The 15,336-nt window shown below is 40.7% G+C and overlaps 1 protein-coding gene across 1 annotated transcript; it reads left to right on the top strand.

Moving 5' to 3' along the window:
- The first annotated feature begins 656 nt into the window (after positions 1-656).
- Positions 657-14,242, top strand: AKAP4 (A-kinase anchoring protein 4). The gene is made up of 5 exons (XM_061178893.1): positions 657-755; positions 1,827-1,877; positions 2,433-2,531; positions 11,194-13,329; positions 14,111-14,242. The coding sequence occupies exons 1-5, from the start codon at positions 657-659 to the stop codon at positions 14,240-14,242; spliced, it is 2,517 nt and encodes an 838-aa protein (XP_061034876.1).
- The last annotated feature ends 1,094 nt before the right edge of the window (positions 14,243-15,336 follow it).

The raw sequence follows: 15,336 nt of genomic DNA, 5'->3' as shown, positions 1-15,336 counted from the left end.
GTTATACTTATGGCTATTAGACTGAGTGTTCCCAGTATTCAGAAACTTGTTCTATATGTTGATTTAATAAAAAGAATTATTCACTTTACTGGTATTGACCTTAGTCTTTTCTAGTGGCCCTATGTGGTAAGTAATTTCACTTTCTTTAATGTAATGAGAAAGACTCGGGTTAGACTAGGTTTAGCTAAAATTCAGTTAAAGGGGATGAGGTGAGCTTGACTCTTTGAAGGTACCCAAGAGTGGATAAAGAAAAGAGGATACAGGTGAGATTTAGTTAATGGGGTTGGGGAGAAGTAAATCACTAAATTTAACCCCACAGTCTCTAGACCTCCTTTTAAATTTACTTCCCAGCCTGTCATTTTTCCTGATTGGCATTTTCCCAAGTCAATATGATACTCCCATGGTTCCAAATACCTGGTGTGGGGAATCTAAATTAAAGACGACTATGGATTGAGCTAAAAGATAATGATCTTGATCATCAGGTTCAAACATTTCAGAGTGTCCTTCCCCCATGGCTTACCCGACCAGTTCCTAGCCTAAACCTATATGAAACAGAGATGGGTTTCAGAAACCCCTTCAGGGATTCTTATTCAAACTGATTCAGTTTCTAAAAGTCATATATAAGACTTTCAGATTTATTTTCTTTCTCTCTCCAGATGTCTGATAATAATATTGACTGGTTACATAGCCACAAGAGCATGTGCAAGGTATATCTCTACAGCCCAACAGGACAGCAAGATCAGGACCAGAAAGTGGTAATATACAAAATGACTCCTACCAAGAAAGGCTTGGCATTTGGATATAGATATCCTGGAGCCCAGGATAGACGAATGGATAGTGATACTGTGATTTCTCTAAGGAATCAAGCTCAGTAAGGTCTGTGGGGGACCAATATGCTCATACATCACACAGGGACAATTCAAGGGAGGGGCAAGATGAGGAGTGATGTGAAGGAGCTGAGGAGGGGAGGCTGGTGGGGGAGCCTGAGGGGAGCCAGGGGTGGTGGTTGCCTAGTTACCAGCCTCTATTATCTCACACCTCTGAAGTCATAATAATGTCGCCTAGCTACCAGTAAGCTACCCTAAAGCTGGACTCCTTCAGGAGGGCAAAATATGTATTTTTCCTAATGAATAACAATATAAAGCACCTATTAAACACAGAAATGTTTATCCATGTACCACTTAAAATCTTCTATGTCATCAATAGTAAAAACACCACATTTTGGCAACATTAATGTAGTAGAAAGTGCTCCAAACTGGGAGCCAGGGGAATCGAGTTCTAATACAAGTTCCACTTTTGAGTCTGTGTCAGTTGGGCAAGCCATCTCTCTTCTCAGTTTTCTCAATAAATGTGGATATTGTATTTTGGGCCTCTTTCTCTCTCACAGGTAGGTGTTCTCATTTAGGAAACATAGTAACATTAAGATTCTGTCTGCCTAGAAGTTGAGACACAGATGTAGAGAACAAATGTATGGACACCAAGGGGGGAAAGCCGCGGGGGGGTGGGGATGGTGGTGTGCTGAATTGGGCGATTGGGATTGACATGTATACACTGATGTGTACAAAATTGATGACTAATAAGAACCTGCTGTATAAAAAAATAAATAAAATAAAATTCAAAAAAGGTTCTGTCTGCCTAATAAAAATCATTTGTCTATGGTTTATTGAGTACTTAACTATGTCTAGGCACTCTACTAAAGCTTTACACGCACTATCTCAATCAATCCTCACAGGAACCCGATAAGGTAGGTGCTACTGTCATCTCACAGAGAAATTAAGGCCTTTTCTCTAGAATTTTTCTAAATTCACCATCTTAATTTGATGCAGATATGCTTTGTTGATGTGTCCACCCTCAATATGGAAGATAAAGATTCTAAGGTGGGTACTCTCTGCTTCCCTCAGAGTTGGAATGGGTGGGAAGATGCTGAGAAGGGTTATCAGTTTCAGCATGAGGAAAGGGAAAGGTTGTGGTAGAGGGTGGAAAGGTGACGGGGACTCAGGTGGGAAGCCATCATTCTCATGAGCCCATGATCCCTGGTTCGGAATTTACTGTCATTCTTGATACCAAATCTCATTTTATAAGCCACTTAGGTTGCTGGTAGGGCTAAAAGAGTGAAAGCATGGAAGATAGCATGTCAGAAAAGTTGGGGGGGGAAACCCTTTCCAAAAGGTTGATGTTTAATGGAATATGGTTCCTGAGACTGATGGCTTTGTGAATACCTTCAGTGGGGTGGGAGGGAGTAGTAATTTGTAGAGGGAGCTTTATCTCATTCTTCAAAGACTAGCTAGCCTTACAAGCCTACTTTTCCTTCAGAAAGAAAGGGGATAAGAGGAGACATGACATTCATGCTTTGAAGTAGTAGCCTAGCGGGTCAGCTTGGAGAAGTCTCAGAAAGCAACTTCTCACAAGGATCTTGCCCTTTAATTCCATAGGGTGCTACTGGTTCCAATTCAAGAGGTGACTTAAACCTGGAGAGTCTGGAAGAAGAAATTATTGTGATCAAGGATACTGAGAAGCAAGACTCACCTAAGGTATAGACTTAGCCTCTGAGTCTACCCTTTCTCATTCCCAGAGCCCAATGCTGAATCTGAGGACTCTGGTTCAGAGATAGTAAGAGAACTACTGTCAAACAGACCCAAAATTTAAATATTATGATATTCTAGAGAACACAGACCTAAGCTCACAGTCACAGTAAGTTCAATGCTCAGATAGCTCACAATGACACTATCACAGAGGCTCAGAATGCCCTCTCCTAATTTCAGGTACCTACTGCAAAAAATCTTGCTATGCTTATCTTAACAAAGATGTGGGCTTATAAGCAAGATCCTTTGCAATGTTCTTTGCTGGCTTGTAATGGACTTGTGTGCCCCACATTGCCCAGTGTCCAACAATGAAGAAAGAGGATATGAAGAAGAGCGAATCCACAACAACCAAAAACTGTAGTTGCCCTACCCTGTTGTCTAAGAGATTACCCAGGCTATTGGGTAGCATAAAGTTCAAAGCAATTACGCTTGCACACCACTGTCAGATATGGAATCCTTTTGTTTTTGTGTAAATATCCCAAATTACACCTGGCAGGCTGGTTTGGGGTAGGCATTAGAGCACATGACAAGTCACTCTCACAGTCCTAGAAGCCTGGAGTAGCTGATATTGGAACAGGATATTTGGCTTCAGTGCAAAGGAGTCAAATATTTCTTGTTCTGTGTTCCTAGGCTCATATTATAACCAGAAACATCATTTCTGACACCAGATGCCTTTGGAGTCATGAGAGTGGCCCCTGAGGAAGGGAAAACCAGTTACAAAATATTCTCCAAAGAGTCTTGGGTTCAGTTGGGGGTGGCCAACTCCATTTTGGGGTCTTAATAAAAGGATATACCTGGTGTTTGGGGGTTTTTTGGTTTTTTGTTTTTTGAATTTTTTAAATTTTATTTTATTTATTTTTTTATACAGCAGGTTCTTATTAGTCATCCATTTTATACACATCAGTGTATACAGGTCAATCCCAATCTCCCAATTCATCACACCACCACCCCCATCCCCCACCGCTTTCTCCCGTCGGTGTCCATACATTTGTTCTCTACATCTGTGTCTCACTTTCTGCCCTGCAAACCGGTTCATCTGTACCATTTTTCTAGGTTCCACATATATGCTTTAATACACGATATTTGTTTTTCTCTTTCTGACTTACTTCACTCTGTATGACAGTCTCTAGATCCATCCACGTCTCTACAAATGACCCAATTTCGTTCCTTTTTATGGCTGAGTAATATTTCATTGTATATATGTACCACAACTTCTTTATCCATTCGTCTGTTGATGGGCATTTAGGTTGCTTCCATGACCTGGCTATTGTAAATAGTGCTGCAATGAACATTGGGGTGCATGTGTCTTTTTGAATTATGGACATCTCTCGGTATATGCCCAGTAGTGGGATTGCTGGGTCATATGGTAATTCTATTTTTAGTTTTTTAAGGAACCTCCATATTGTTCTCCATAGTGGCTGTATCAATTTATATTCCCACCAACAGTGCAAGAGGGTTCCCTTTTCTCCACACCCTGTCCAGCATTTGTTCTTTGTAGATTTTCTGATGATGCCCATTCTAACTGGTGTGAGGTGATACCTCATTGTAGTTTTGATTTGCATTTCTCTAATAATTAGTGATGTTGAGCAGCTTTTCATGTGCTTCTTGGCCACCTGTATGTCTTCTTTGGAGAAATATCTATTTAGCTCTTCTGCCCATTTTTTGATTGGGTTGTTTTTTTTTAATATTGAGCTGCATGAGCTGTTTATATATTTTGGAGATTAATCCTTTGTCCATTGATTCGTTTGCAAATATTTTCTCCCATTCTGAGGGTTGTCTTTTGGTCTTGTTTATGGTTTCCTTTGCTGTGCAAAAGCTTTGAAGTTTCATTAGGTCCCATTTGTTTATTTTTGTTTTTATTTCCATTACTCTAAGAGGAGGATCAAAAAAGATCTTGCTGTGATTTATGTCAAAGAGTGTTCTTCCTATGTTTTCCTTTAAGAGTTTTATAGTGTCCAGTCTTACATTTAGGTCTCTAATCCATTTTGAGTTTATTTTTGTGTATGGTGTTAGGGAGTGTTCTTTTTTTTTTTTTTTTTTTTTTAAACATCTTTATTGAAGTATAATTGCTTTACAATGGTGTGCTAGCTTCTGCTTTACAACAAAGTGAATCAGTTACACATATACATATGTTGCCATATCTCTTCCCTCTTGCATCTCCCTCCCTCCCACCCTCCCTATCCCACCCCTCTAGGTGGTCACAAAGCACCGAGCTGATCTCCCTGTGCTATGCGGCTGCTTCCCACTAGTTATCTGAGTGTTCTAATTTCATTCTTTTACATGTAGCTGTCCAGTTTTCCCAGCACCACTTATTGAAGAGTCTGTCTTTTCTCCATTGTATATCCTTGCCTCCTTTGTCATAGATTAGTTGACCATAGGTGCGTGGGTTTATCTCTGAGCTTTCTATCTTGTTCCATTGATCTATATTTCTGTTTTTGTGCCAGTACCATGTTGTCTTGATTACTGTAGCTTTGTAGTATAGTCTGAAGCCAGGGAGTTTGATTCCTGCAGCTCCGCTTTTTTCCCTCAAGACTGCTTTGGCTATTCGGGGTCCTTTGTGTCTCCATACAAATTTTAAGATTTTTTGTTCTAGTTCTGTAAAAAATGTCATTGGTAATTTGACAGGGATTGCATTGAATCTGTAGATTGCTTTGTGTAGTACAGTCATGTTCACAATATTGATTCTTCCAATCCAAGAACATGGTATATCTCTCCATCTGCTGGTATCATCTTTAATTTCTTTCATCAGTGTCTTATATTTTTCTGCATACAGGTCTTTTGTCTCTCTAGGTAGGTTTATTCCTAGGCATTTTATTCTTTTTCTTGCAATGGTAAATGGGAGTGTTTCCTTAATTTCTCTTTCAGATTTTACATCATTAGTATATAGGAATGCAAAAGATTTCTGTGCATTAATTTTGTATCCTGCAACTTTACCAAATTCATTGATTAGCTCTAGTAGTTTTCTGGTGGCATCTTTAGGATTCTCTATGTATAGTATCATGTCATCTGCAAACAGTGACAGTTTTACTTCTTCTTTTCCAATTTGTATTACTTTTATTTCTTTTTCATCTCTGATTGCTGTGGCTAGGACTTCCAAAACTATGTTGAATAATAGAGGCGACAGTGGACATCCTTGTCTTGTTCCTGATCTTAAAGGAAATGCAGTTTTTCACCAGTGAGAATGATGTTTGCTGTGGGTTTGTCATACATGGCCTTTATTATGTTGAGGAAGGTTCCCTCTATGCCCACTTTCTGGAGAGTTTTCATCATAAATGGGTGTTGAATTTTGTCAAAAGATTTTTCTGCATCTATTGAGATGATCATATGGTTTTTATTCTTCAATTTGTTAATATGGTTTATCACATTGATTGATTTGCGTATGTTGAAGAATCCTTGCATCCCTGGGATAAATCCCACTTGATCATGGTGTATGATCCTTTAATATGCTGTTGGATTCTGTTTGCTAGTATTTTGTTGAGGATTTTTGCATCTACATTCATCAGTGGTATTGGTCTGTAATTTTCTTTTTTTGTAGTATCTTTGTCTGGTTTTGGTATCAGGGTGATGGTGGCCTCATAAAATGAGTTCGGGAGTGTTCCTTCATCTGCAATTTTTTGGAAGAGTTTGAGAAGGATGGGTGTTAACTCTTCTCTAAATGTTTGATAGAATTCACCTGTGAAGCCATCTGGTCCTGGACTTCTGTTTGTTGGAAGATTTTCAATCACAGTTTCAATTTCATTAATTGTGATTGGTCTGATCATATTTTCTATTTCTTCATGGTTCAGTTTTGGAAGGTTATAACTTTCTAAGAATTTGTCCATTTCTTCCAGGTTGTCCATTTTATTGGCATAGAGTTGCTTTTAGTAGTCTCTCAGGATGCTTTGTATTTCTGCAGTGTCTGTTGTAACTTCTCCTTTTTCATTTCTAATTTTATTGATTTGAGTCCTCTCCCTCTTTTTCTTGATGAGTCTTGCTAATGGTTTGTCAATTTTGTTTATCTTCTCAAAGAACCAGCTTTTAGTTTTATTGATCTTTGCTATTGTTTTCTTTGTTTCTATTTCACTAATTTCTGCTCTGATCTTCATGATTTCTTTCCTTCTGCGAACTTTGGGTTTTGTTTGTTCTTCTTTCTCTAGTTCCTTTAGGTGTAAGGTTAGATTGTTTATTTGAGATTTTTCTTAATTCTTGAGGTAGGCTTGTATAGCTATAAATTTCCCTCTTAGAACTGCTTTTGCTGCATCCCATAGGTTTTGGATTGTCGTGTTTTCTTAGTCATTTGTCTCTAGGTATTTTTTTATTTCCTCTTTGATTTCTTCAGTGATCTCTTGGTTATTTAGTAACATATTGTTTAGCCTCCATGTATTTGTGTTTTTTATGTTTTTTTCCCTGTAATTCATTTCTAATCTCATAGCGTTGTGGTCAGAAAAGGTGCTTGATATGAGTTCAATTTTCTTAAATTTATTGAGGCTTGATTTGTGACCCAAGATGTGATCTATCCTGGAAAATGTTCCATGAGCACTTGAGAAGAAAGTGTAATCTGCTGTTTTTGGATGGAATGTCCTATAAGTATCAATTAAATCTATCTGGTCTATTGTGTCATTTAAAGCTTCTGTTTCCTTATTAATTTTCTGTTTGGAAGATCTGTCTATTGGTGTAAGTGAGGTGTTAAAGTCCCCCACTATTATTGTGTTACTGTCAATTTCTTCTTTTATAGCTGCTAACAGTAGCCTTATGTATTGAGGTGCTCCTATGTTGGCTGCATAAATATTTATAATTGGTATATCTTCTTCTTGGATTGATCCCTTGATCATTATGTAGTGTCCTTCCTTGTCTCTTGTAACATTACTTTAAAGTCTATTTTATCTGATATGAGTATTGCTACTCCAGCTTTCTTTTGATTTCCATTTGCATGGAGTATCTTTTTCCATCCCCTCACTTTCAGTCTGTATGTGTCCCTAGGTCTGAAGTGGGTCTCTTGTAGACAGTATATATATGGGTCTTGTTTTTGTATCCATTCAGCAAGCCTGTGTCTTTTGGTTGGAGCATTTAATCCATTCACGTTTAAGGTAATTATCGATATGTATGTTCCTATTGCCATTTTCTTAATTGTTTTGGGTTTGTTTGTGTAGGTCCTTTTCTTCTCTCGTGTTTCCCACTTAGAGAAGTTCCTTTAGCATTTGTTGTAGAGCTGGTTCGGTGGTGCTGAATTCTCTTAGCTTTTGCTTGTCTGTAAAGCTTTTGATTTCTCCATCAAATCTGAATGAGATCCTTGCCGGGTAGGGTAATGTTGGTTGTAGGTTCTTCCCTTTCATCACTTTAAGTATATCATGCCACTCCCTTCTGGCTTGTAGAGTTTCTGCTGAGAAATCAGCTGTTAACCTTATGGGAGTTCCCTTGTATGTTGTCGCTTTTCCCTTGCTGCTTTCAACAATTTTTGTTTTTAATTTTTCTAATTTGATTACTATGTGTCTCGGCATGTTTCTCCTTGGGTTTATCCTGTATGGGACTCTCTGCGCTTCCTGGACTTGGGTGGCTATTTCCTTTCCCATGTTAGGGAAGTTTTCGACTATAATCTCTTTAAATATTTTCTCGGGTCCTTTCTCTCTCTGTCCTCTTTCTGGGACCCCTATAATGTGAATGTTGTTGCATTTAATGTTGTCCCAGAGGTCTCTTAGGCTGTCTTCATTTCTTTTCATTCTCTTTTCTTTATTCTGTTCCTCAGCAGTGAATTCCACCATTCTGTCTTCCAGGTCACTCATCCGTTCTTTTGCCTCAGTTATTCTGCTATTGATTCCTTCTAGTGTAGTTTTCATTTCAGTTATTGTATTGTTCATCTCTGTTTATTTGTTCTTTAATTCTTCTAGGTTTGTTAGACATTTCTTGCATTTTCTCGATCTTTGCCTCCATTCTTTTTCCGAGGTCCTGGATCATCTTCACTATCATTATTCTGAATTCTTTTTCTGGAAGGTTGCCTATCTCCACTTCACTTAGTTGTTTTTCTGGGGTTTTATCTTGTTCCTTCATCTGGTGCATAGCCCTCTGCCTTTTCATCTTGTCGCTCTTTCTGTGAATGTGGTTTTTGTTCCACAGGCTGCAGGATTGTAGTTCTTCTTGCTTCTGCTGTCTGCCCTCTGGTGGATGAGGCTATCTAAGAGGCCTGTGCAAGTTTTCTGATGGGAGGGACTGGTGGTGGGTAGACCCGGCTGCTGCTCTGGTGGGCAGAGCTCAGTAAAACTCTAATCTGCTTGAATGCTAATGGGTGGGGCTGGGTTCCCTCCCTGTTGGTTGTTAGGCCTGAGGCGACCCAACACTGGAGCCTACCCGGGCTCTTTGTTGGGGCTAATGGCGGACTCTGGGAGGGCTCACGCCAAGGGGTACTTCCCAGAACTTTTGCTGCCAGTGTCCTTGTCCTCACGGTGAGACAGAGCCACCCTCCGCCTCTGCAGGAAACCCTCCAACACTATCAGGTAGGTCTGGTTCAGTCTCCCCTGGGGTCACTGCTCCTTCCCCTGGGTCCCGATGCACACACTACTTTGTGTGTGCCCTCCAAGAGTGGCGTCTCTGTTTCCCCCAGTCCTGTCGAAGTCCTGCAATCAAATCCCACTAGCTTTCAAAGTCTGATTCTCTAGGAATTCCTCCTCCCATTGTGGACCTGCAGGTTTGGGAGGCTGACATGGGGCTCAGAACCTTCACTCCAGTGGGTGGACTTCTGTGGTATAAGTGTTCTCCAGTTTGTGAGTCACCCACCCAGCAGTTATGGGATTTGATTTTATTGTGATTGTGCCCCTCCTACCATCTCATTGTGGCTTCTCCTTTGTCTTTGGATGTGGGGTATCTTTTTGGTGAGTTCCAGTGTCTTCCTGTCGATGATTGTTCAGCAGTTAGTTGTGATTCTGGTGTTCTCGCAAGAGAGATTGAGAGCACGTCCTTCTACTCTGCCATCTTGAACCAGTCTCTGGTGTTTGTTTTTAAAAGAGGAGCCCATATTTACTACACACAATGCAGGTCTCCTTGATTGTAACTTAAGCCCATTTGCAAAAAGTGGACCTTATTATGACCTCACGTTTCCAGGAATTCATGGTGATGAAGCAATGAATGGAGCAAAGAGGGCAATGGTACTTAGTGCTGTGTGGATGTGTACACAATATGTATACACATATCCAAACATAGGCATACACAGTCACAAGTATAGATACACACATATATGTTTACACAAAGTGACACACACATAGATATATACATGTATATACATTAACAAAAAATAATTTATAAAATAATTTATAATATTTTGTAGCCAGGCCACACACATGCCTGGCTACATGTGACACTGACAAACACACACCAGCATTGAAATAACAAACTTATGTATAGTGATCTAGTCATAACAATGACTTACACACATATGCAAAGATATACAGTTATACAGAGTCAGACACACTAATGTGCCCACATGTGATACACATAAACATTTATATATACATCCAAGCACACTATGCATAAACACACACTCACATTGATACACACAAGCCTTGATCAAAACAGACCATGCAGACTCAGGTACAGGCATACTCACTTATAAATATACCTCATGTTGATACACACACATACAAACTTAAACAAAGTGACACATTAACTAACGCACATGTTTGTGTACACTGATACACATATTGACACAAATGCAGTGACATCCCCACTCATGTACTCACAGACACACTCAAATGCCAGTGTGTATGCAACACTGACATACATCAATCATTGACATAGTATATAAATATAACATAAACTGATACCTAATATATTGATATACACAGTCATTATACAATCACCTATTTATACATATTCATTTTTAACATACATATGTATTAATATATTATACATTAATTATATATTAATATATTGATGAGTATGTATGCTAATACCTGAATGTATGCTTCAACATAAATACGTTTATAGCTGCATGATACATGCTACTGGATTTATATCATAAACACATATGCAGCTCTCTCAACTTGACACTTGCTTATTTTCATATTCAGAGACACACTGATATACACACTCATATTTTTACATTCACACACATGTACAAAATATACATACTAACATGCACATGCTGGCCTATACAGTTGACACATACAATGGGTATGATGTCAGCACATTATGACACATGCTTACACACGGTGACATCACACATGTGTATTGACATACACATATGCACATACATACACACAGGTACATTTTCACACACTAACAGTACAGACTGACACATGTTCACACTCATGAATTGATATATTGATGTGCATATACACACACGACAGAGACACTGACATATTTTTGACATGTATTGAAATAAGCACACATACTCAGATGAAGTTGACAAACATATTGATAACACTTGTATATAGTTAAGTGTACAAATGTATCTACTCTGAGTTTTTGTTGCTGCCACTTATGCTTGAACGTGTATTAATGGATATAATTGTGTGTTACACGCCCATGCAAGTACTAAAGGCCAAATCCCTAATCTGTGCAACTTAGAAGATATATCTTCTAAATACAATAGGGGAAAGAAGTAGCCTACCTAAAGTCTTATGGATAGGTCTTCTTTTTTTAGATGGAGATGTCAGTGTGCCTTTTCAAACAAGCTCCTTCTAATCCTGGAAGTGTCCTCAATCGTCTACTCAGTGATCTTCAGAAGTACACCTTGTGTTTCCAACATGCACTTAGCCCCTCATCCTCCAGCTGTAGACATAAAGTAGGAGACACAGAGGACAAATGTCACAAACTGCCCTCTGGGAACTGCTACAGATTCTATGCCGATCAACTGAAAATGGATTACGTGGCCAAAGGACCTCAAGGCCAACATCTGGAAATGACAGCATCCAAAAACACCAGCAATAACCAGAGTCCTTCCACCCCACCAGCCAAATCTCCTAGCAATCAGAGGGCAGTTATCTCCCCTGATGGAGAATGTTCTACGGATGACCCTTCCTTCTATGTCAACCGACTATCTCCTCCGGTGATCCAGATGGCCCGTAAGAAAATCAAGGAGAAGTTGGAAGGTGGAAGCAAATGTCTTCATCATTCAATCTATCCATCCAGTGGGGACAAAGGGAAAAACAGCCCTCGTAGTGCTGTGAGCAAGATCACTTCTGAAACGGCCCATGATGCTGTGGAAGTGACCTCTGCAGAAAGGCGGGGCACCGGGGAGGAGTGTAGGGAAGGTGGCCAAAAAACCTTTCTGTATAGTGAATTATCCAACAAGAGCAAAGGTGGAGACAAACAGATGTGCCAAAGAGACAACAAAGAATTTGCAGATCCGACCAGCAAAATGTTCATGGTTTACACAAATCAAGTGGCATCTGACACGATGGTCCCTGTTATGCAGAACTTGAAAGTTCATAGCTCTGGGAAGCCAATTCCAGCTTGTGTGGTCCTGAGGAGGGTGCTGTTAAAACACACCAAGGAAATTGTGTCCAATTTGATTGACTCGTGCGTGAAGAACCTATATAATAACACCAGGGTCCTGATGGCCAACTCAGACTTTGTCTCAACTGTCAAGAGGAATCTGTTCAACCATGGGAAACAAAACACTGCTGATATCATAGAGGCCATGCTGAAGCGTCTTGTCTGTGCTCTTCTTGGGGAAAAAAAGGAAACTAAGTCTCAGAGTTCGTCACATGCATCTTTGAAAGCTGGGTGCCATGATCCCAAATGCAAGAACCAAAGTCTCGAATTCTCAGCTATGAAGGCCGAGATGAAGGGGAAGGACAAAGGCAAAATGAAACCAGAGGAGTGCAAGTCATTGACCAGTGCCGAGAAAGTCAGTGAACATACCCTCAAGGAGAGCCTGACAATGTGGAACCAAAATCAAGGCAATCAAGGCAAGATGGCTGGCAAAGCATGCGCCAATAAGGAGGAAAAGAGAGAGAAGATCAGCCTTTCCATGGATTCACTGGCAAAGGACTTGATTGTCTCTGCCCTTAGGCTGATCCAATACTATCTGACCCAGCAGGCCAAGGGCAAAGATGCATTTAAAGACTGTCCTGGTTCTACCACTGGCTATATGACTCAGAGTGCCCAATACAAAAAGTGCAGAGGTAGCCAAAGTGCCAAGGCACTTTCAATGAAACATCTAGAATCTCGTGGAGCACCTGAATCATCCACCTCTCTAAAGGAGAATCAACACCTGGACTCCCAGAGGCTGGATATGTCAAACATCGTTCTGTCACTGATTCAAACACTGCTTAGTGAGAGCTCCTTCAACTGCGGAGATCTATGTGAAGGTGAGAACAAACGTTCTGAGCCCAGGACAGACAAAGGAGCCACCATGTCCAAGAGGCCTGACAAAGGGGAAGAACAATGCCAGGACAATCAAGAACTTGACTTTATCAGTGGGATGAAGCAAGTGAACCGACAATTTATAGATCAACTGGTAGAATCTGTGATGAAGCTGTGCCTTATCATGGTTAAGTATAGCAACAATGGGGCAGCCCTTGCTGAGTTGGAAGAACAAGCAGCCTTGGCCAACAACCCCAACTACCAGGCCGGTGGCCCCAGATGTAGTCACAATGCTGCGATGTCACAGAACTATCAAGACTCTCCTGGACCTGAAGTCATTGTCAATAATCAGTGCTCAACAAGTAGCTTGCAAAAGCAGCTCCAGGCTGTCCTGCAGTGGATTGCGGCCTCACAATTTAACATACCCATGCTCTACTTCATGGGAGATGATGCTGGACAACTGAAGAAGGTAAGCAATGCAACAAGGAACAAGAAGAAAGAGGGTTGGAATGGGTAGGGGCAGGGAGGAGGTATTGTACTTAGAGCCCAAGAAGCAGTCCATTTTTTTGAGTCTGTTCTTTATCATGTGACTCATGAATTACTCTCACCTCATAAAGACACAGAAGTGATGAACCATTAATTACGTGGGGCTCTGGACACCTCAAGGCCTGTGTACTTCCAAGAGGAGGAGAGTGAGATTAGCTCATTATATCAGTGATCCTTTCAACAAACTATTTGGTAAAACATCAGGGAGCAATTTTTAAGTCTTATGTTTTGCACACATGCATGCACACACACACACACACACACACCCCACGGCTGTGTTTCCTACATTAGATGGATTCCAGAGAAATAAAATACTAAACCAAATTATCCTCCCTATTTCCAATCTCATGTACTTTTTTTTAGGGAGGCAGGGGAATGGCAACCCCTAACTTTGACCTAGAAATCAGTACAGATTAACTGAAGGATCCCAGTACCTGATGAGAAGTATTAGTGAACACAACTGATTCCAGAGTTTGTTTTTTGAAGCTCAAAAAGAAAGGACCTTTGGCATTTTAATCTATGCCATTAGAGGAGGGTCCAGAAAAAAGGAAAGCCATGTCAGCAGCCTCCAGTCCTGGACCTGTGGCAGCCTTTAATCCTAGAATCATAGGCAGGAAGGTGGGTGGGGTGTAGTTGACTTTCTCCGTCTGGGCCCTGGCTCCAAAAGCATCACGTGGCTCAAGCTATCTCTGCTCTCTCCACAGCTTCCTGAAGTTTCAGCTAAAGCAGCAGAGAAGGGGTACAGTGTAGGAGATCTTCCTCAAGAGGTCATGAAGTTCACCAAGGAACAACCACGGGATGAAGCCGTGGGAAACGGGCTAGAAAACAACTGCTAGACTGGCTGCTCACTAACCTGCGAGCCAACAATTCCTTCTCCTCCTCTCCGTTTACTCCCCACCCCCAGCAGCATTCTATCCCAGCTGGAGCACCCTCTACCATCAGGCCAGTGAACTGCACGCTGCACGACTGTATTTTCCAATACATCTGAGCAGTTGGACTGTGCAAATACAGGGCGTCCAACAAACTGGGCAAGAACGTGAATAAAAACCCTTCTTTTTAATTGTGTCATTGTTTTCTTGGTCAGATATATCCGAGGCAAGGGAGGGGAATGCGTCCAATTTCAAGGACTGGTGATACAGTGTTGGACTTGTGTCCGGATCTCACCCTGGGTTATTTTCTAAGCACCCAAGACACAGGGATATAACCCATGTCCAAGTTCCTAAGTCATCCGGTTTATCCAAATCTCAGTTCACAAGCTATTTAGAGTTTTGCCACCTGTGGTCTCCCTGTTTCTCCCAGAATTGCACAGTTAACTTGATAATCCCCCTTCTAATCCCAAGGATGCAGCTTTCTTGGTCACTTTTAAGAGTTTGTAGATGGGCTAGCTTAGATGAAAAACAAACCGAAGAAAGTATATTACCCACGGGCACACATACACTCCCAGTGTTCACTGCACATGGCTAAACACTATCCAAAACTACAATGGGATCTGACCCTCCCCCACACATAATAAAGCTTCCTTATAGGTCATTTCCTTCAATTGATGAGATTTCCTTGTTTTCCAGCAGTCTGAGAGAAAAATTTGCAGAGAACAAAGCTACAGAATGGTAAATTCTTCACAGCCACCTTATGTGAATCCCAATGTCTCCTTTGAGACTAGCACTGAATTCCTAGATTTGTTCTATCCTTCTCAGAAGTCTATCACAATGCTATAATTCATTGCAAATCAGATCAAGACAGTGGTTTCAGCCCTGTGGTCCTCTGTTAGCTAGTTTGCTGTGGTATACCTTGGCACCTTTGAGGTGCTTGTGGCTCAGTAGAACAAGCACAGGATGTGGCTTCCTTCTCGACTCAAAAGTTAAAGCTTTGGCCTCTTACTAGTTGCATGGCCTTAGAGTCACCTAGGTAGACTCTGAGCCTTTTCCTTTAT

This window comes from Eubalaena glacialis, chromosome X (genome assembly GCF_028564815.1).
Source record: "Eubalaena glacialis isolate mEubGla1 chromosome X, mEubGla1.1.hap2.+ XY, whole genome shotgun sequence".
In the NCBI taxonomy this organism is placed as follows: Eukaryota; Metazoa; Chordata; class Mammalia; order Artiodactyla; family Balaenidae; genus Eubalaena; species Eubalaena glacialis.
The sequence above is the reverse complement of the archived record's forward strand: the minus strand, read 5'-3'. Positions and strand labels throughout refer to the sequence as shown.